At 42.3% G+C, this 21,143-nt stretch overlaps 1 protein-coding gene across 2 annotated transcripts; it reads right to left on the reverse strand.

Annotated features, from left to right (window-relative positions):
* Positions 1–125: 125 nt before the first annotated feature.
* Positions 126–20,925, reverse strand: wnt3 (wingless-type MMTV integration site family, member 3). Of its 2 annotated transcripts, none has more exons than XM_063481920.1 (4): positions 20,846–20,925; positions 8,271–8,512; positions 3,298–3,563; positions 126–605 (listed from the first exon to the last, which is right to left on the reverse strand). In XM_063481920.1, the coding sequence occupies exons 1-4, from the start codon at positions 20,923–20,925 to the stop codon at positions 126–128; spliced, it is 1,068 nt and encodes a 355-aa protein (XP_063337990.1). The 2 variants fall into 2 exon arrangements, with proteins under 2 accessions (XP_063337990.1, XP_063337991.1); XM_063481921.1 differs by lacking the exon at positions 20,846–20,925 and adding an exon at positions 10,654–10,675 and having other exon boundaries at positions 8,271–8,513.
* Between the last annotated feature and the right edge of the window lie 218 nt (positions 20,926–21,143).

Raw genomic sequence — 21,143 nt, forward strand, 5'->3', positions numbered from 1 at the left:
CATTAGGGCTTGAATGTGTGTGGATGAATATGTTTTTGACTGCGCTTGTGTGTGTGTGGGGGGGGGAATCAAGGAAGTCATGCAGGAGGTGAGGAGTTGAAGGTCCAGCAGTCAGCTTGTCTGTCTCACTTACACGTGTGTACGTCGTAGACGCGCACACACTCCTGACAGCTGACGTAGCAGCACCAGTGGAAGATGCAGTGACACTTCTCTTTGCGTTTCTCAGTCCGGGTGTTGTGGCCGCGTCCGCAGCACAGCAGGTCGCAGCCCTCAATGCCGTGCGACGACACGTTGCAGACACGATCGCGCGTCCCAAAGGAGCCCGTCTCTGGGTTGGGCTCGCAGAAATTGGGTGAGCCCTCGTAGTACACCAGGTCGCGCTCAGTGGGGTGCTTGAAGAAGGCGTACTTGACTCGCAGGGTCTCCACCCAGCCGCGAGACTCGCGGTGCTTCTCCACCACCATCTCTGAGGCGCTGTCATACTTGTCCTTCAGGTAGTCGCCCAGCATGCGGAAGTCCGGCTGCGCCCACCAGCACGTCTTCACCTCGCAGCTTCCAGAAAGGCCGTGACATTTGCAGCGCAGGTGCATGTGGTCCAGGATAGTCTGAGAATGAGAAAAGAAACCAGAATAAAAGTCTGTGCGTGGGAAAATGTTTTCTCCCTTTTTCAAATTTTGCAAAAAAATGCTAGATGTGGCAAATATTATACAAATTAAAACGCATATATTTAAATTTATATTTAATTCGTTATTTAAAAATGTGTCCGACAGTTCAAGAAACACATTTAAATGTCCTGGCGATTATTTCCCAGGCTTGAAAGGGTTAATATTGAGGACAGCATTAGTTTAGGTAGGCCACAGTGTCAACAGATCACCTAATTGCAACGCGAGGCTGTACTCACACTTGCTTTAGCCCACCTATTGTGCATCTGCAAGCCACTTTGCAACCCTCCTCTACCTCAGTGCTTCCTTTTCATACCGTTTCTCTGATAATCTGTGTAATATCTGCTGTCAGTGTCTCTTCTGTCCTTTTAATAGGTCTTCTCACTACTTTCTTTGTCTTAGCTGCACATGGAGGCGCTGGGAGGCCCAGAAATGAACCATACGTCCAAATATGAATTGCTGCAGATGGAAATGACAACCTTCTTTTGACTATAGTGACTGAAATAAAGTAAAAACCACATATTTGGCATCTCAGCATGCATCCAAGATTTTTAAGCTTTTCTAATAACACTTTTCCTCACTAAAGCATCATCTCTTGAGCGTCATAACTCTTGCCCAGAAAAGAAAATCTGCCTCATCCAGCTGGATTCAGAACAGATTTCACTGACAATCCTGAGTCACTGCATGAAGGGATAGTGCGCTTCTTAAATACACAGATCACTTTTTGTCTGTATATGTTCGGTATGCTCCAAAAAATTAAAATGAATTCTCACCTAGCCAATAAATCTTTAAGTACGCTTTTTTTGACAGAACGTTGGAGCTGTGAGGTTGGTGAGATTTTAACTACAGCTGTTGTCCTCCGGGTAGAAACAAGTTATGATTTTTTTTTCTCTTTGTGCAGCGCACTGCTCTGAAGTGTAAAATGTGCTGGTCTTAGTTTGATAACTGTTTTGGAAGCTGCCACAACGGAACAAGATCTGGTAAAGCTTTATGCTCAGAGATTTAGAGTGAATTCAGTAATGCAGACTAACAAAACCACTAAAGCCTTGCAAAGCAGGCCAAGAAAAACAATATGCCAGTGGCTGCACTTTATTGAAGTGTCATGCAGCTGTGGAGTATGGAGGCTCTGCGCTGCTGCTAATTCTCTCTGAAGTTATTGGCTCACATTGTGAGTATGCTCCCGTGGGGCGTGTTTTTATGTTTTCGGTTTTTCATTGTGTTGTGCTTTAGCTCAACAGTTATATTTAGCTGCTGAAATCCCCCAGCTGGGGCGGAAGGCAGGTGGCTGTGGCACCTCTGGGTGAGTGGAGGGGAGAAAAGTGGACCAGTGACATCACACCGTGAGCTTGTCATGCCAACATCAAATCCAAGGCCCTCGGGGCTAAATAACGAAGCGTGAGAGGGCCAGGTGGAGAGGACTTGTGACTCCTCCGACATTACCTCTGTTCAGCGAGCTCCTGTGGTCGCTCTGACTGCTGCTGTGCGCATCAAAGGGCTGTCTTGTTGCCGTGTGGTCCCCCTGTTTTGCCTCTCAGCGAGCAGCCTGTTTTCTCCCAGCAGTGACAGCAGCCAGTGATGTTTTAAGACTGAGCTGATTTGCTTTCCCCCCCCTCCCCCAGCTCACTTGGGTTATTTGACTGTCGGGGAATTTCTCATTGGGATGCAAGGCATGAAAGGCAAGGTGTGGGGGCATGGCGGGTAGATGAATGTTGCTTAGATCAGTAATTAACCAGTCAATCAAAGTCAAGTGCTCATTTTCAGATGGAAACTTGGGATTGTGAGGACAAGTCAAGTACCAAATTCATGCCTGTCACATGAACAATCAGTAATCCAAAATAGTAATATTTTCACTCAGCTTTTTGTCGTGGTTTAAACGTTGACCAATAATTGTAACTAACTAACATGGTTTATCAGAGTGCTGTAAAGGTTTGTATTGTAATTTCTTCATCTGACAAGTACATTTAGTCTAAAAACACATAAAACATGTAAACTAATACTAAAACTGAGCTAAATATTCAGATAATAAATAATCATTATTTTTTAGATATTTTGTCATTTTTTCCTCCCTGAGTCTGAGGTTTCTTCCTGTATAAAGGGAGTTTTTCCTTCCCGCTGTTACCAAGTGTTTGCTCATAGAGGTGTTGTCTGAATATTTGGTTTTTCTCTCTGTTATCAGAGGGTCTTTACCTTACAATATAAAGCACCTTGAGGCAAATATTGTTGTGATTTGATACGATACAAATAAACTTAATTGAACTGAAAGATTAAAAAAGAAACACTGACTTTGATTACCTGTTCTATCTTTGTTTTTTATGCTCTCTAACTCTTATTTCCAAGTGATCTTTGGGTTTAAGTTGTACATCAACTTTGAACTTTTCCCCCAGTGTCAGTGTTGAACCTCACTTTGTTGTTGTGACTGGGTGAAAGCCAGGTTCTAAAAACTGGGGCAAACCCTTCTGAGATGAGCGGGAGCTCTTACAGCAGCAGGTTAATATCTGTGGTTTTAAAGGTTTTCATATGGACATTATGTTGAAGTACCCACATATTTTTGGCTGGTTAATGTTATTATTTTTCATGTGAAAAGTAGAAAAATAACAGTGCAGCTCTGCAGGTTCCTCATAGTAAATGTGTTTACCGTGCGTCCCGCCTCGTTGTTGTGCCGATTCATTGCTGAGCGAGCGTCTGGACGGTTCTCTCTGGCGTCTGCAAACTCCCTGGACACCAGCACCCCAAACTCTGCATCCTCGCTGCAGCCACCCCACTTCCAGCCCTCCCCTGGAGGGCCCTTGTGGTGGGAGTCGCACCCACACATGGTCGACGTGCCCTCGGCACATGAGCGTGTCACTGCAAATGCAACGCCCGCTGAAGCTATAGCATGGACGAATGCTGACTCTCTGGTTGCTGAAAGAGACGGACGAAGACAGACAGAAAGACAGAGAAAAGGAGAAGGAAAGGAAGTGTGTCAATCTTGTGGTAAACGTAGACAAGGTGATCTTTACTACTGCCAACATCCAGACAGATGTATTGAAAGGGATACCTTCAGGCGGTAACCTTTTAACACAACATTTCATCTTTGAGAAGGCACATTAATGGACAGGTATTTGCCACTGTAATAAAAAAAGAAGCCTATAGAAGAACACCTTAACATCTCCTATATACAATATAATATAAACAATGTTTAACTATGTTTACACAGTTCTGATCATCATCAGTGACGTGGAAGAACCACCAAGGAACCTAACAGCCCTGCAGTGACATCAGCCTATTGTAGTCTAACGCTCAGTGGGATCTAAGTGACCCCCCGTCATCCCTGAGGTGTGCTGCTTTGCATCTGGATAGTGTTTCAGGAATGTTGTTACCCCCCACCCACCCACCCATTCCTGTTTACAGCCTAAGGCCTTCTGGTGAAACCTAGCAGTGTGTCAGGCTGTTTCTTCTTTACTCTGACGGATGGAGTTACGCTGTCTTTGAAGACAACAGCTTATTATGTAACCAGACACCATTGTTTCACAATCACAGCACACTTACTGTGGCTCACCCATTACACTCCACCAGATATAGAAAAACACACACTATGGGTGTCCTGTGACATCGATTCCAAAAAAAGGTGAGGGGCTTTGTAAAATGAAAACACAAACAGATCCAATGATTTCAGAGCGCTTAACCTATATTTAAATAAAAACTTTACACAGACATTTTTTAAAGTTTAATACCAGCAGTGTTGGGCGTTACTTTGAAAAAGTAATTAATTATAGTTACTTGTTACTTCTTCAAAAAAGTAACTGAGTTACAAGATTCTAAAAGTAATTAATTACTTCAAAAGTAACTATTGCATTACTTTAAAACAAATGTTTAACCCTCTGGGGTCCAGTTTATATTTGGCCATTTTTAACTACTTTTGATTTTTCCTCTACATTTCACCTTTAAAAACGATTTACTTTGCCTTGTTTGGTATCATGCTTTCAGCACAACCTCACGTTTCTGAATGTACAGTTCTGTTTTCATTTTGACATACTGTATTAACACAATTGATCTAAAATCAGACAAAAAAACATAAAATCCGAGTAGAAAAAGTTATATTTTTTACTGTAACAACCACAAACATGTTTAATGAATCATATTTCATAACTTTAAATGCAAATATAAATTGTCAATTTTAAAGTTATTTGCAGCCATTTACCTTTTACCCCTTTTTTAAATAACCATTTCAAACTATTTACATAACAATCAGCTGTTCTGCATTCAATAAGATGCCACACAAATTATTTGTGCCACTCCAAATATTTCTGTCCACTATAAAGGAGAACATCACATATACCTGCAGGTTTGACAGCAGCAGGTATATCACTCCTTTTTCTACCTGGAGACAGCAGTCCCTCATTGCTCTGACACACAACACAAAACTATCCACAACACTACACACTAACTGCACAAGACAACACATTAACTACACACTCCAAACACGCTAAACGTCACAAATCTCTCACATCTCAAAACTCGCTCTTTCTCTTTTTCTGCTGTCTTTCTTTCTCTCTCTCTCTCTCTCTCGCCGTCACTCCTAAAACTTCCCCCTCTTCCTAAACAACCAAATGTCATGTTGCCATATCAGTTTTTCATTGGTCAACATGGTGCATTTTTCCACCAACACCAATGGGCTGTTTTTTGTTTTGTTTTTTGGTTTTTTTGGTCATAAGCAGAGAGTTCTTGCTAGCGCTGTCCTTAGACAGTAAACTGACGAAACTATTGAGGAAAAAACGCCGCGTATATATTGTTTATATATTGTAGCGCCCAGATTACTTACAGCTACTTCTGTGCAACTGATATAAGATGCGGTAAACTGAAGACAGCTTCAACCGTCTGTTTGTTGAAAAATAGTAACGCGACCGCACCGCATTTTCTTGCTAGTAACTGTAACGGCGTTGCAACGATAGAAATAGTAATTCGTTAGATCACTCGTTACTGAAAAAAAGTAACGTTGTTAGTAACGCCGTTATTCCCATCACTGGATACCAGTAACATATTTTAAGTTGATATAATCTGTTCTTTTGGCAATGCTCTCCAAGCATTTGGGAACCTATGTGAACAGTTCTGCTCAGTTGCCATTTCATATGACACCAAATGATTTCTCCCTGCACCAAGACTCTCTTACTGTGGAGCTATGATGCTGTAATATCCCCAGAAAGTGCTAAACAGGGTGTTCCCCAAGTGTTAGCTGAACAGAAGCACCTGTATTCAGCATTAATTGTGCCTTTACAGATCTCCAAGCTACCTATTCTATGTGCACCGACGCCTCACTGCATCATTATGGATTCTAAATTTTGAACTGTGTACTAATAATGTTGGATGTTCTTCACTTTACCCTGGAGGCCATGATTTTCCCATCATTTTCAAAAGGAATAAAACATTTCTGATGGCCCGACCACGGGGACAGTTTTCCAGTTTGCATAAATCTTAAATGAACTCAGGCACAAACAAGTTGGCAACATTGGGAACATTTCCAATGTTGCCTCTGGGTTATTAGAATCTTTATAGTATTTTATATTTGTCCCACCTTTTTTTAAAGCATGTTTCTAGTTTTGGATTCAAAATAAAGAGATTTCATTTTTATTTACATTTTACCTAGCATCCCAGCTTTTTCCCCTCTATGATAGTTATACAGAACAGACCTTCAGGCTTTCAACAGCTGGAATATCTGATCTACGGAATTGCACGACTTGAGTTTTGAAATTTGTATGAACACGACTGGAGAATTAAGCTCCTATTTTGCTGACCACACTGGCAACTAGAGCTAGAAATTCTTTGATGGATCCACTGCCAAAAACTCAATGAGACCACTTAACAAGCCACAGACAAAGTTTACAAATGTTTGTCTGGAGGCTAGCCATATTTTCCCCACCCACAATTTGACTGCAGTCAGTGTCCCAAAACCAAAACCCTTTTTTATGTTGGCTGCTTTTGAGAAAATCTTGAGAAATACAGACAATGAAATAACGTTAATCAAAACTATGTTTGTTAATTATTTTTGATATGTTTTGTAAAACTGAAACAAAAAGAAACTGTTTGTCTACACATTTCATGTTCATTGTTTATCCCTAATGAAAAGAGGTTTTCATCTAAATGTCCAATGAACAACACTGGATGACATACTGTCCTCATGTTGGGCATCCCTACTTGCCCTGGCAAGCCTAAGTGGGCCCTCCAAAACAGGGGCCTGTGAGCCCCGGGCCCCTGGAGCTCTGGCTGTTAGCCAAGGCTAGCGCTGCTCCTGCTACCTGCTGGGCCCATCAATCCGCCTTTGTTTCCCTTGTGTCACACCGTATTATCCACACAAAGGGTCCAGCGACTCGCGCCCCCACAGCCCAGCTCTGCCCGGAGCTGGCATTCCCTAAACTCCCCAAGTCCCCCTCCTCTCCCACCAGCCACCCCTCCGCCAACACCCTGATCCGAAATCCCATACACCACCACCCACTGCAGCACCTCAACCCCCCACTTCCTCCAGGCATCCACCAACAGCACCACGGCAGCCAACCCACAGCTTAAGGTGGCCAGGGTACTGGTTGGTAGCTCTCGCTTCCCTAGCATGAGCTTCTCCATTAATCACTCCCAAAGTGGCACACTCTTCATCCTTACATCCTTACCTCCTTCCCTCCATCCTATCCTTCCCTATCCCACTGTGCACACCCGGGCTAGGTTGGGAGAGATCCCCTTTCAGCCTGTTTTCATGACAGAGTCAAAAGGGCGTGTGAATGGGGTGTCCGTGGGAGCTGGACTGTGTGAGGCGCGCACTGGCCTTCATGCACAGTAGGGGTTGAGCGGAGCCCCCCGGCCCTTTTCTATTGCCTGTAATCTCATTTGGCCTCCCCTCTCCCTTTTATTTGACTGAGGAGCTTGGACTGCTCACACTGCCCATTTCTGCCCAGATTCCTTCGCCTCTGACACACAGGCTAATTCATTTCCAATCAGCAACCTCACACGCAACACACAAACTTCTGCCTTTATAATTAGGGACTGGAAGGCCTTAAGCAGGACACCTGTGTGCCTTGTTTCCCACTGTCAGGTCTGGTGGGACTGCCTAATTGACGCAGATAAGTGTAGGGATAGTTTACACTTAGCATTCTGCGTGTACAGCACCTGATGGATGCCTCCAGTACATCAGCTGTCAGGTTTTGTTGAGAGATTTACCGCACTGACCTTCTTTCATGTACGAGTGTGTAAACAAGGTTGGGAAAAACCAAAAAAAAAAAAGCCCATGAGTTTGAAGATAAATGCAATATAGAAGATAAAGATGACTAATGTGTCAGTGCTTGTACCTGCACTCATTTCTCAGTGCAGCCAGGAAAGGTGGATATTATTGTAATTGCCCTAGTTAGTCGTTTGTCAGCAAAAGCCCAGGCAGCTCAGGCAGTGCTGAGCCTTAGGGTGGAAAGTGTTAAACACCAGTTTTGTAACAGCTTGCAGTAGCCTTACCTTCAAAGACTGCATTTTAAAGTTGGGTGTTGTTTGAAAGAGATTATTTAGATCCCTCTAGATCATTTATTTTACTCAGTAAGCCTATATGTCAGTACAAAAACCAGCAAGAAAGATATAGCAACCTAAAAAAAGTCCTACCTTTATCTAGAACAGGGCCGAAAATGGCCAGGTTGTCCTTGATGGTGGTGCAGTTCCATCGGCGGCCCCTAAATTGGTGCTGGCACTCTTGGATCCCCAGCTTGACACCTTCAGCGACACTGGGCATAATCTCAATGTAGTTGCGACAGAAACGCAGCTGTTTCGGTACAAGGCCGGGGATAGAGCCACACAGGATGGGTTGGGAGCCCAAAGATGAGTACTGCTGCCCCAGTGCCAGGGACCTGTGTCACAGAGAGAGGGAAGGCATCGTTAAGTGAGATCAGCACCTCTGTGTTAAACACACAAGTGCAAAAAACACTTACTGATAACTGCATTTCTTATTTTTTCCTGAGGATTTGCAACAAACCTCAAGACATATTCAGCAAAAGTGCCTAAATATTTGTACCCATTGAATAAATTTGGTACTGCTATCTGACTTTTAGGAACTTTGACATTTTTATTGTAGGTTTTATAAGCAAAAAAGAAATAAAATTAACCCGTACATTTCTCACATTAGTTTGGTATTCTTTCAAAAACCCTTCCCTGTGCTTCCCTCACATCTTCGTGCCCTCCGTGAACTCAGTTCCACAATAGCAAGAATGGTAACCTGCCAGGGAGGCCTCACTGAAAGGCAACCTGCTCTGTGAGAGGAGACTGCTTCTGTATTCATTAATCTCCCATTACACTATAAATGTAGCCCCGAGAGAGTACAATGATTCATACCTGAGTGTTTTATTGATTTATATTGTTTATACTAAGAGCTCCTCTTTATTTTGCTTCCTTTTTTCTCACCAGAGAGGGGAGGCTAATAAGCCCACTTCAGGGCAGGGATACAAGCTATTAGTGCTGACTTCTCAAAGTGTTTCCACTTGTTAGCATGCACAGATCTGCTGATCTAACAGATAACACACACAAGAACCTGTCTGTTTAGTTTGGGGAAAAGCCCCCTCGTGTGATTTCGAATATATGAAAACACCTGCCCTTGCAGTACCGTCATTAATTTGCGGTTGTCCTCTGGAGGTGATGTGTTAAGAACACTGACGGTGATGCACAAAGATGGCACGTCTGAGGCGATGCGCCTCACCAGAGGACTCGTGCAGATGTGTCTAAGCAGGGATTAATCACTGCCAAACAGTCGAGCTCAGCATGTGTTGCCAGAAACCATTATAGTTTCACTCAGGTAATTAATTTTAATTGCTTTCTATTTCTCTTGAAATAAAAGACAGAGAGAAGACGTGTGTGTCATGCCCATGTTTTAACACGCTTTTCATGTTGACAAGCTCAAACAAAATTTTCTTCCAGAAGCTCTCTTAGATGCCAGATTTATATTTCTTGTTTATTCATTTCTGTGCATAGCCTTTATCACCCCATGAAAAATATGTGTTTGAATACAAGCTTGCCCAGCTGCTAATTGTTTTGCAATGTATGCATGTGATTTGAGTGTGTACAGGGTAAGGGATGTAATGTGCTGGCAGTTCACAGGAGTCTGCAGACTCTGCAGCACTTAGCTGAGTCTGACTGGACAACGTGGCGCTGGAGGCCCTTAGAGGATCACGCGGGAACAATTGATGCCGATCAGATCAGAGCGCCACTCGGGATGACCTCAGGACACCCGCAGGGCGCAACCCAATCATAGCAGGCACTGACTCTGACAGATGAGTGCAGTGCAGTGCCCCACCCGAACACACAAGTGAAGCCATTGAAGTTGGGAAGAAAAAAAAATCGGCTCTTAGATACGTTCACAACTCATGTGCACTTCTACATGAAGCACCCACCAAACCCCCTGCACCCACATCTTCCTTCTTTATACTGTTTTTCATCTAAGCATTGGTAGCCTTAGATTAATATTTTGCCAGGTATTAAGATTTACTAGCGGAGGTAGCATTCTGGCACATGAAACTGTTTTGCTTTTACAGACGACCTAATGTAATTTGATCATCCCATAATCAGCTGAGCCAATTGTGTTGCTGCTGTGAGGTTTGTGACTGACACAGATACACAATAAACAGTTCTTGTGTTTCATGTGGAAGCTCATAACGAAACTTGATCTGACACTCAAAAATTATCGAATGCTGCTACGCACAAGGAAAAATACGCTTGCTGTCTATTAATAACTCAAAGTTAACATGCCATTTTCTCCGATTTCATGTTCCCATGCGGAGCTAGTAATTTGATAGTGCTCATCAATCTCCATTCATGTTCTTGTCTTGAGTTTACCCAAGCAAATGTAGCCACATTATCTCATCTGCCAGTCCCAATCCCACCAACATCAGAGTTCAAGTGTTGCTGACTTCACTCCGTCTGGTGACTGAGTGACTAAGGACCTTAATTACACTGTCTGCTAGATGGGTTGCTGCCCATTAATCTCTCAGTCATGGGATAGACCAGAGAGGATGATGAGCCACTAGATGAATGCTGGTGTCACATGCTCCCCAACAACATCAATGATCTACCTCAAAGACAAATCTCTCTTGCTCAAGTCAGATATTTATGAATCAGACCACTGTGCCATTCAAGAGGATGAAACTGTTTGCTGTGGTGGGCAGGATTTCTGATGGAATCAATTAGCTAACCACATGGGACTTTGTGGTGGACATAGCATGTTTAAACAACAGGCTGTGGATCTGCCAGGCTATTTGTCTTTGTTTGCAAAGCATGTGCCTCGCTTGATCCTTATGGATAGATGAGATGAAAGGGATAAGTTATTGGCTAGGTGTTAATGAGAGTTACAAGACTCATTGTACAAACAGACACACACGAAGACGCATGCACAGAGACCGCATGTGTGCACTGCTGATCCTGCCTGCTTTGCCTCACTTCTCGGAAGCTACGCGCAACGTGTCTCAACCGAGTGAGGGAGCAGCGGACGCAGAGACCTCCAGAGAGGCAGAATGCCGGGGGAATCTGCTGCAGGGGATGAGACGAGCAGAAGAGCAGCAGCAAACGGCAGGGCTTGGCAGGTGCATGCCCGGGCACATCCGTGTGGGGCCTCTTCTGGCCTGGGGGTTTACAGCTTGGTTGGGGGTTTTCTCAGTATCTAAACCGGACTGATGTGAAAGTATGATGGGCCACTGGAAACCACAGAAATGAAGCAAAGGAAACAAAGGGATTCCACCACACACCTTGCTGAGAAATGGGAATTCACGCAATCAAGACTATAACGCTGTCAACAAAAACTTTTGGCTCAGCCACTCCCAGTGCAATAAAATCACTACTGCAGTCTCTGCTGCTTGGGGAGGAAATTTAGGTGCAAGGCATGTCTTTATTGCACATTTTAGTTCTTGTTTTGTTTCTGAGCAAGCTCAACCTGAATAGAAGAGTCGACTCATGTGCTGTGTCGTGGGAGGTCTGCGTTACAGGGTTTAGTGTGTGACAGCTTCCTATATCCAGGGGCACGAAACGTACCAGGTGACCTTCTGAACTTGTTGAAAACAACATGACATTTGACCTCATTGCCGTTAGCACGATGTGTCCACAGAAGTTCATGACCAGGGCCAATAAGCACAAATCTAAGCAGCTCGGGAGTGTTGCTCTCCAGCCCGTTTGCCTCGTTAAGCAAATAGAGGGCCATTATAGGTAAGAGCCCACAGGGATATGAAGGTGTAATCAAATGTGACTTCAAATTGGCTTGTCAGACATTACCAATGTTGGAATACACAAATTTACAGATTAGTGTGGACAAACCTGCCGCGGGCACCTTACACTGTTTGAAGACTCGTTACATTGGTGTGATAATTCTAGACAGTAAAAGACAGCATGACTTTACAAGAGCATGCACCAACAGAGGTCGTACAGAAGAGCTGAAATTCAAATTTCATAACTATTGAAGTTTATCTGTCAAATTTGGCACAGATTGCTACACTGTCACTTTGTGTAATCATCAAAATATTATTCTTTGTGTTCATTATGTTAACGTTAGGGCTACTAACGTTATCACTCAGCAATAATGGTGTCACTCATATTAATCTGTATGTTTGTTTATTGTGTTTTAAATCTTTTCTGTAAATTTGTCAGGAAGAGCTAATCCCAAATTTTGTGTTTCTCAGTAATTAAGCAAAATTGTTTCATTTTAATATGTAAGGAAAATGTTATTTAGGTTATATTCTAAGTTTTATTTTTTATTATTTATTTATTTACATAAAAGCACAAAGCACAAAAAGATGTGCTTTGTCTTGACTAGAAGCATATTGAATAAAAACTCTTTTTTGTACTTATATTTATTAATTATAACTATTTGACACAATCTGAACAGAGGAAATTAACCAAGCTGTTTCATCTAGCTTGTATGTTTTTAGCTTTAAGCTAACAGATAGCTCTGTGTGTAGTCATCCCGCTTTTAAAGTAAACGCATTACAGTATCGTATACTACACTTTTAATTGTTCTGCTTTTGGCTTATAGCCACAGTGAAGCATTATTTTAACAACAAGTTAAGTTTTCGTAGCGCTCTCTACCATGTGTTAGCCTATTGTTGGTGTGCTAAAAGCTTCTCCGGGGGCAACAGTTAACTACACGCTCAGTCACATTTTGCTGTTATGCTAAAGCTGAAAAACCAAAACTTAACTGATTAGTACTAGAAGTACAATGACCCAAGCATGTTGTAATTTTACATTGTTGATCAATGTTTAAAGCTGATTGATGATTACAGGCTAGTGTATTTTATGTTTATTATATGTTTTGCTTGTAAAATGTGGAAAGTAACAATTGCAGCTATAGTTTGTAAGTCTAGTTAGTTAGTATGCTAACTGTGGCTGTGCTTGTATATATGCTGGTAATGATTTTATTGGTATACTGTTGAGGAAAGACACGATTTTAGTTTTCTTGTGTTTAAATTATTTATGTTAATAGTTTAGAAGGTGAAGAGAAGGAATCTATCACTAGCCTCCCTCTATGTATTATTGCTTAGACTTTTAGACATAGACTTAAGAACTGCATGATTGCATTGCTACTTAGGTTTCTAATTCCAACACAATCTTTATTTACAGTACATGGCAATAGATGAAATGCTAAATTTGCATTAAACATATTTGTAAATGTCGTGTAAGATGTCAGAGAGCAGGTAGAACTAATGGTGCATTTGTCTTCTTTAATTATAGAGGTAAATTATTCCAAGTAATCAAATTGTTCTCCTCTTGGGCAGTAAACTAGGAAAGTGCAATATGCAAATCTTTAGTATACCTACAACAGTGGTATACTAAAGATACTACAGATGAAAGATTTGTCATTTACAAACAGATCTGACGCTTTCTTCAAATTTTATTAGAATCTATAGAAATCCAATATATGTGCTCTTAGTGAGAATTGATAATAGGTACCCAGGCCAGTAATAATCGCTGGTTTATGGGACTATTTGTTGTCTTAAAATATATCTTTTCCCCTTGCTTTACCGGTGTCCATTAATATGTAAGGCACAATTAACACCTGAAGGTGATCTGAATGCACCTAGAGGCTGTTTACTAACCCCCAATTACCAGACGTCAAACCAATACATATTAGGTGTAGTGAGGTTAGATGGTAATGTCCAAATAGAACAAACATCCTAAGCCATCAGTTAGAAAATAACCAAAAAAAGGTCCAGTTTAAAATCCATATGTAAAGTTAGCGTGTCTAACAAAACTACACACAATCATTGGATAGTGGAGTGGTGTGGGAACATTCCTCCTGTCTTCATGAGATCTCTATAGTAGGCAGATCCGAATTTAACACTTGAACCCTTAATCTTAAGACAATATTAGGAGACTGTTGCTGGTATATCTTTTATATAATTTGCTTCTTTTGTGTTCACGGTTCCAGTAAATTTCTGTTTGGCTTATGCCTAGATAGCAAAAAAGATGGATGTTGCTACTGTGAGTCAATTGCATTCTTTTTAATGGCCAGCAGGAGGCGACTCCTTTGGTTGCCAAAGACTACATAAGTCTATGGGAAAGCCGCTCTCAATGCCCTTTCTCCGTGACCTCAGTAAAGAGTTTCCTGTTCACTTTATGGGCTCCATCGCTAACTTGAGGGTATATCAAAGACAACATGAAGTTTATTTTGCAAATCATTGTCATTGTTGGAGACAGAAAGGAACGATTATGCTCACTGGGTAACATCTTGTCAATTACTCGTCATTAGCCAGTGAGCGTGTGATGCTTCTATTTCACGCTCAGATCCACTCCTGCTTTTCACATTTGGTTTCAAAACACCAACATGTTGAGGGCAAAAACTCTCAGCTCGAGATAACATTTCCCTAACCACGTCACTTTTATGGTGGGTATGGGTTAAGGTTGAGGATTAGGCCAGAAAAAAGGGTGCAGTATGTAGCAGAAAACACCCACTCTCTACCAGTGCATGTCCCACATTATTAGCTGTGCTTTGTGCACATTGATGCAAGCTGATTTCACATGGACTTTATATTAGGGAGCTGGAAAGTTAGACATTTGTTCTGATATGCACCTCACTGACATGCTAGTACAGTTCAGGGCTGCAGTGGCTTTTCTCCATCAAATGTTTCTTTAACATCTGAGTTCATAACACTGGCTTTGAGTTGCAACATATGGCTTTCTGGTCCTCTTTCTCAGCTTTTGGGCTACATCTACATCCACCTGTTATTGTTATCAGTGCACCCTAATATTTCACTTTAAAACCAGCCCTGATGTGTTCCAATTGTTCTTAGCCGTGTCTGAATAAGTTAACTTATTTCCCATAGAGGAACTTTATAGATATTATAGTTGTTTTGTTAGCGTATGCTGGGTCTGTGCCTGAAGCATTGAGTCCCATGTGTGTTGTGTCACTTCTTCTGTGAGAGCGACGCTCCTCTGCAGTAACAAACTGCAAGACTGTTGTTTGCATTAAACTCTAATGTGCCTCCGATATATCGCTATATGTTGATGCTGCGGCTCAGCTTGTGAGATTTGCCTGGAGGATGTCACGTTGCTAAACGAGGCCCTAGCAAAAGCAGGCGGCACCGTGCGCCAAAAACACTGCCATCGGTATCTCATCTATGAATCCCCCCGACAGAATCCACAGAGAGATAAAGACACTCGAAATAGAGTAAGTGGGCCAAGGAAAGTTGCCGGCTTTGCCCGAGGATGGACTTTTCCTGGTGGAGGCTGGAATGCAAAGCTGCTGTCTGTGTTTTGTTGTCTTCTCTTTTTCTTTGGCACACTTTTGATTTGTAGTCCAACAGCTCCTGGCTGATCAGATAAAAAATGACAGGACCCCTGAAAAATGTTCGAACCTGTTCTGTCTTTCTACCTCCTTCTGCCTCCCCTCCTCTCCGAGTTCTCTCTGCAGACTGCTGCAGAGCATGCGGAGTTGGGACAAGGAGCCCCTGCAGTCACAAGTATGGAGATGTGCAGAGGGAAACTGAACAGGGTGTAAACTTGTGAACCTCCCTGTCAGGAAGAGAATGAGAGCAGCAGTAGTTCTGCACTGAAGTGCTCTGGGGAGTATAAGGCACTGATAAATGAATGTCAGAGCGGGAACTTGGCATTTTTCTCTGCTGGTAGGTGGACACAACAGAGTCTGAGCTGTTGTCTTGAGAGGACAGAGCTTATTTGAGTCCTGAGGGAGTGTTTGAATGAACCGCAACTCAAACAGCGCATTGTCCCCAGCTTCTCTTCATGAAAGGCAGCTTGTTGGCACTCCTGCTCGAATTGTCAGCGGCAATGCATCTCATGCAAATCATAACTCTCACTGAACTGTTGCAAATCTCTTACTGTATTTCAGGAATTTCATTGTGGTTATTTCAGACACCACAAATTGTCTTTAAAAGTAATTTAAAAAAATTAATGGCTTTAATTAAATAAAATGCGGTTAAGAAAGCCCGCCAGTTCACACACACTTCACTCAGAGGTGCTGCTGCAGTCTGAGACACTGCCCATTTCTTTGGACCTGCTGTTGCAAGACCATGCAATCTTTATGCAACTTTTCTGTCCTCTACACTTGTGTCAGTCTGGCAACTCATTGGCTGGTCTGGTGGCTTAACCTCTCTGGCAGTGTTGAATTTTTCAGGGCTGTTGTTGTGGTCAGAAAATCATAATAGCAAATTAAAAAATATAATAAAAAATACTAATAATAAACTGAATTATTGTCAGAAAATATCAGATGGTTTGAGATTGTATTTCAGCTCATGCAGTCCCTTTTTTGCTGTGTATCTGCATGCAACCAGAGAATTCAAATGTGATTGATTAGTAAAATTCTGGCAACAAAAGGAAAACAGAAAGCTTTTGGTTCTGAAAATCTTTCAATGAAACATTCCTGCGTGATTTACTTGGTCTTTTGTTGTTGTTGTTTGGAGAAATTTTTAATTTTTTAAATTTTGTGGTTGCAAAGTAAAAAGATCTTCTATTTGAAATGGGACCCCTTCTATTTTTGAATGATAGCCTCCTCCTTTTCTCACTGCATCTGCCAGGCGTTCGACTGACCTGGTCAGTGACCTGAGGGCTTTAACTGAACACAGGCTGCACAGGTGTGATCGGCACATCTTTGTCACTGACCCTGTCTGTCAAAGAAATTGCTTGCCACTAATAATTGACCTCTGTAACAAGCCACAGAGGTGAGATCAGCCAGGTAATGAAGACTTTAAATAATGTGTGCATGTGCGCCTCCACACGTGTCCTCTAATGATCTCCTCGCCCCTGGCCGTTGCTGTTTTCCCTTTGAGTAACTGTGCTGCCCTGTGGTTTAAAGCAGCTGATAGCCATGCACCAGGGGGACTTTGTCATTTCCTACAAGAGCACATCCCATGTCCTTTGGTGGTGGGAGAAGATTAGGACTCGCCTTCGCTGCTTTGAAATACCACACTCCTTTGAACCTCTTACCTAGCTCGGTTTTGCCTTGATAGTGTCATCCCACAGTCTTGTTGCGCTGGGTGAAGTAAAGTAATGGATCAGAAAATAAGGGTAGTAAATCTTTTAGTGACTGACTGAATCAAGTTTCATCAAGTCAAATTTTTCAGTCAGTTTCAAAACCTCATCTTTAAAACACGGTTGCAAACATACAATTTTTTTTGTCTGCTAGAAGAAAAAACACTTTGCTGGCTGCAAGAAAAAACAGAAACGTTAATGCTCATGTGAAACCTTCTGCTTATGAGGGACGGCCAATCAGAAGGAAATAGGCTTAAATGGCTTGTTTTTAAAAGACAGTGTGTGAACCATGAGGCTCCACTGAGGCCCAGCGTACGTCCAAGAATAACTTTGAGTAGCTGGAAGTGAGCATAATGGGTCCCTTCAATGCGTATTTAGTCATATTACAGATGCTTTAGGATAAAGGGAATCTTAACATTTGTTACATAATCATACTTTTTATTTTTTTAAGAAATGTATTATTGTTTTGTACCCAGTATCCCTGTGGATGTCAATTTCTGCTGAGACATTTCTCTTAAGCTTTAGCCCTAAATTGCCTTTGACCCTGGCCCTATGGCAGCCTTCAGCTGTTCATAATGGAACCCGAAAGTTTCTTATGAATTACATTCTTATGGATTTTCCTGCTCTTTTCTTCACCTTCAACTGCAGAATAATACCTAAACATCCTTGATCTTTTCAAACAAGACTTGCAGACGGGAGGATTTTCTCGTAGTAAGGATCATTTAAGTGGCCCCCTTTGCCAGCGGTAGGGGTTTTGGAGTTGCGGGGGGGTGTCACAGCCAGATAATGACATTCCTGAGACCAGGAGATGGACTCTAGAGCCCCATTTAAGCTGCTCAGGTTGAACCGGGAAGGAGATCTTGAGAGGTATGCCACAGATATTATTGAGGCCCCAGTGGTTTTCGAAACTTCCACAAGTAATGCAGATTGAGCCAGGAAGTTGTATGTATCCATAGCAAGCTCCAAATGTTAATTAAAGGGCATTAAATGTATTATCTGGCACTTCTAGGAAATGGAATTTGCTAGTTTTTTGTGTTAATGTTGCAGATTTATTTATACTGCTTTATAGTGTCAATAATTCTTCACCTGAATGGAAGTTAAACTAATAATGGTCACCCGCGGTTGCGCTTACTGCTCATTAAAGGCGATTTTCAAAAACATTTAACAGACTCTTGCGTCATTCCTTTATCTCTTTCTCTGTCATTTCCCTCCTTCTTTCTCCCCGCCATTGTTCTCTATTTGATTTCACCTCTCACAACAGCAGCTATGTAAATTCAAAGTAATCTTTTAATGACAAAGAGCACGGACAAAACTGACAAGAGGTGTACAACTTCTCTGCTTTCTCATGTGGATTTAGCAGTGGTGATGATAACAGAGGATCAGGAAAACAGCAGTTATTGGATTTAAACATCTTGTGGCCGAGTTAAAACCGATAATCACTGCTGGTGCTCGATGGCTGGAGTCAGTTCAGCTGAGGTAATTCATCGCTGAGAGTGGCTGTCATCATTCACTTACAGCTATCACTGTTTATGCAAGGAAAACAAACACACTGCTGGCTGCTGTTCTGAAAATAGATGAGATGCTACGCCACACTAACTTACGATTAGGAGTATTAACAAAGCTGGCGTTTAATAAGAGAAACATATTATGTCATCGTTCTCGGGTTAAAAGGTGAAAACAAACCGCGGCAGTAAGTCTAATAATAAGATCTTTATTTCATTTTTCCTTCACCACACAGAAAGCATGGTGTTGTCAGATAACTGGATAGAAACACTGTGGAACCTGTGGATTATGTGAGGTCACATCTAAGCTTCGAGCTTTTATGACTTCTCTCAAAACTTGATGTACAAACTCGCTGTTTTTCCAAACATTCTTGCATTTCAAGAAGGCAGTTTACTGCTCTGTCTCTCCAAACCTTCCTCATTAGTTTGCTATGGCTTTTCTCTCCACCACACCTCATCCTCGTCCACGCATATCTGCATATCACTCGAGTTATTTATGCTCTGTTTTGTTTTCAACACCCCATCTTGTAAAAAAGCACGACTGCCAGGCATAAAGCAGTCAAAAACTCCTCTTCCACTCAAACCCGTCCCACCTTGGCTGGAGAATTTATGGCCAAGTCATCGCCCCTGAGACAGAAGCGAGGAAGAGGCTGCCTGGGCCCTTGCTGAAACTCGGCACCCTCTTCTTTTCTGATGCACCAGCTCATTTTGTCACCCTTTGGACATACTCTATACCGTGGGGATGGTGCCACTGACGGTGCCCGTTCCTCAGCACCTGCCCGGTCACCTGAAGCTACCTGTTTCATCTCAACGCCCCCTCCAGTAACATCTACCCTAGCCTACACTTCAGAATTTGTTACCCAAATCAAAGGTAGCGCACACTGTTAAGGTTCAAACATTACACCGGTGTCATGTAAGCTCCTTGAACAGAACAGCTGCAGGTAATTCACACAGAGAGAATCCCGAGCTCTTTGTCACTGTTGTCTTAGGGTTCTTGCTGAATCCAGGAGTGGGTGTAAAGTCCTCTTTGCCATTAACACTTCAGCCCTGTGGCCTGTGTGCTTGGCAGCTGCCTGCTCTGTAAATGAAACCAGAAGATGCTCGCGGTTTGGACAGCACCACGGTGGGACCACATGCTAGTTGGGCTACTAAAGTGCAGTAGCTCTGACAAGTATTGTGTCGGGTGCCAAAAGAGCTTTGTCATACGCCTACACAAATATCTCCAAAATAGAAGCTTTATGTTACAAAAGAAGACCAGGAGCTATGAGGTCAGCTGCATGTAGCTGAATCTGTAATGAGATAAACCTCTAAATTTCAGTTGCTGGTGCCAAAAGCGATCTGGGATAATTTAACAAAGAGTAAAACCCTGCGGCACCTAAACATATTGTCTCCTCACAAATCCGTAGTGGAGGGGGTGAATTGTATTGCAATTGAAGCAAAATGTCCAAAATGTACCGATTTAAGCACAGCCTGTGCCCCGTGGTAAACCGCAAATTTGTAATATTTTCTTTTTTAATTGTGCGGGACTTTGTCAGTCCCAAAAAATCTTTTAGATCCACTTCACGGCAGGTTTTTTGGGGGGGCCAGTGGCCTGAATGTAGAACAGTGACGCACAATAACAAACAAAACCAAAATGACGCTGATCTTATAAGCCATTATTGTTGTACTTCCTAAGGCACTCCTAAAATTATATGGTTGTATTTCAGAAAAGAAATTAATTATGGTTTATAAATAGGGGGGGCTGTTTTTTGAGGCTTTGTTGAGTTTTCATGCGCAGCATCAGTCCTGTCATTGTCCCTGAGTGAAAGACGCAATTTATGTATTTATGAATGACTTTAACTGTTATGTGCAAATACTCCAAAGTCCATCTTTTGCTGTTGACATCAGCATGGTGACCACTCGCTGAAGTATTTTTTTCCCCTTAAATTAAAAGAAGACACCCGCGTTTGAATGATTTAACCTAAAAATTCACCCTTTTTTGCATCATAACATACTCCAACGTGATAAATAGACCTGAATGTGCAGGGGAAAAGAACGGCAAGCCTTTTCCGTTACACTAGTATTTGAGGTTAAGATTCTTTGGACTGGGCTGGAGAACATTTTTCCACGCAGTCTACTGAAAGTGCACATTCTGCCCTCTCAGAAATGATCATTTGACCAAAAAAAAGTCTCTCTCTCTTTATGCAGCTATAGGGTCTGATGCTGAAACTGTGGATTCGTACTCACCACCAGATGGGATAGCCTCCAAGCACCCGTGAGCTGGACAACCACACACACATCAAATATCCAATCAGATACAAATCCATGAGGTAAGCCTTGTAGTGTGTGAGAGGGTAAGTGGATCAATACATAGAACTTCCAGTAGGCAATGAAGAAGAGTTTCCAGGAAGAGAAGCTTTAGGGCAGCTTGATTGTTGAATGAGGGGAAAATTAAAATGATATTGAAGCAAAAAACAAAAATCTTCCTCCTCTTTTCCCCCCTTCTTTGAGTCGGGCCAGGAAAGTGTGTCTGTCTCCTAGTAGT

The sequence above is a fragment of the Pelmatolapia mariae genome, linkage group LG8 (genome assembly GCF_036321145.2).
Source record: "Pelmatolapia mariae isolate MD_Pm_ZW linkage group LG8, Pm_UMD_F_2, whole genome shotgun sequence".
Taxonomy (NCBI): domain Eukaryota; kingdom Metazoa; phylum Chordata; class Actinopteri; order Cichliformes; family Cichlidae; genus Pelmatolapia; species Pelmatolapia mariae.

Excerpts from the sequence above, each read along its gene's own strand:
- wnt3 (XM_063481920.1), bottom strand. The coding sequence starts at position 20,925 with ATGGATTTGTATCTGATTGGATATTTGATGTGTGTGTGGTTGTCCAGC. Across the intron at positions 8,513-20,845 it reads GGAGGCTATCCCATCTGGTG|GTCCCTGGCACTGGGGCAGC; the intron begins GTGAGTACGAAT and ends TCTGTGACACAG. Across the intron at positions 606-3,297 it reads ACAACGAGGCGGGACGCACG|ACTATCCTGGACCACATGCA; the intron begins GTAAACACATTT and ends TCTCATTCTCAG.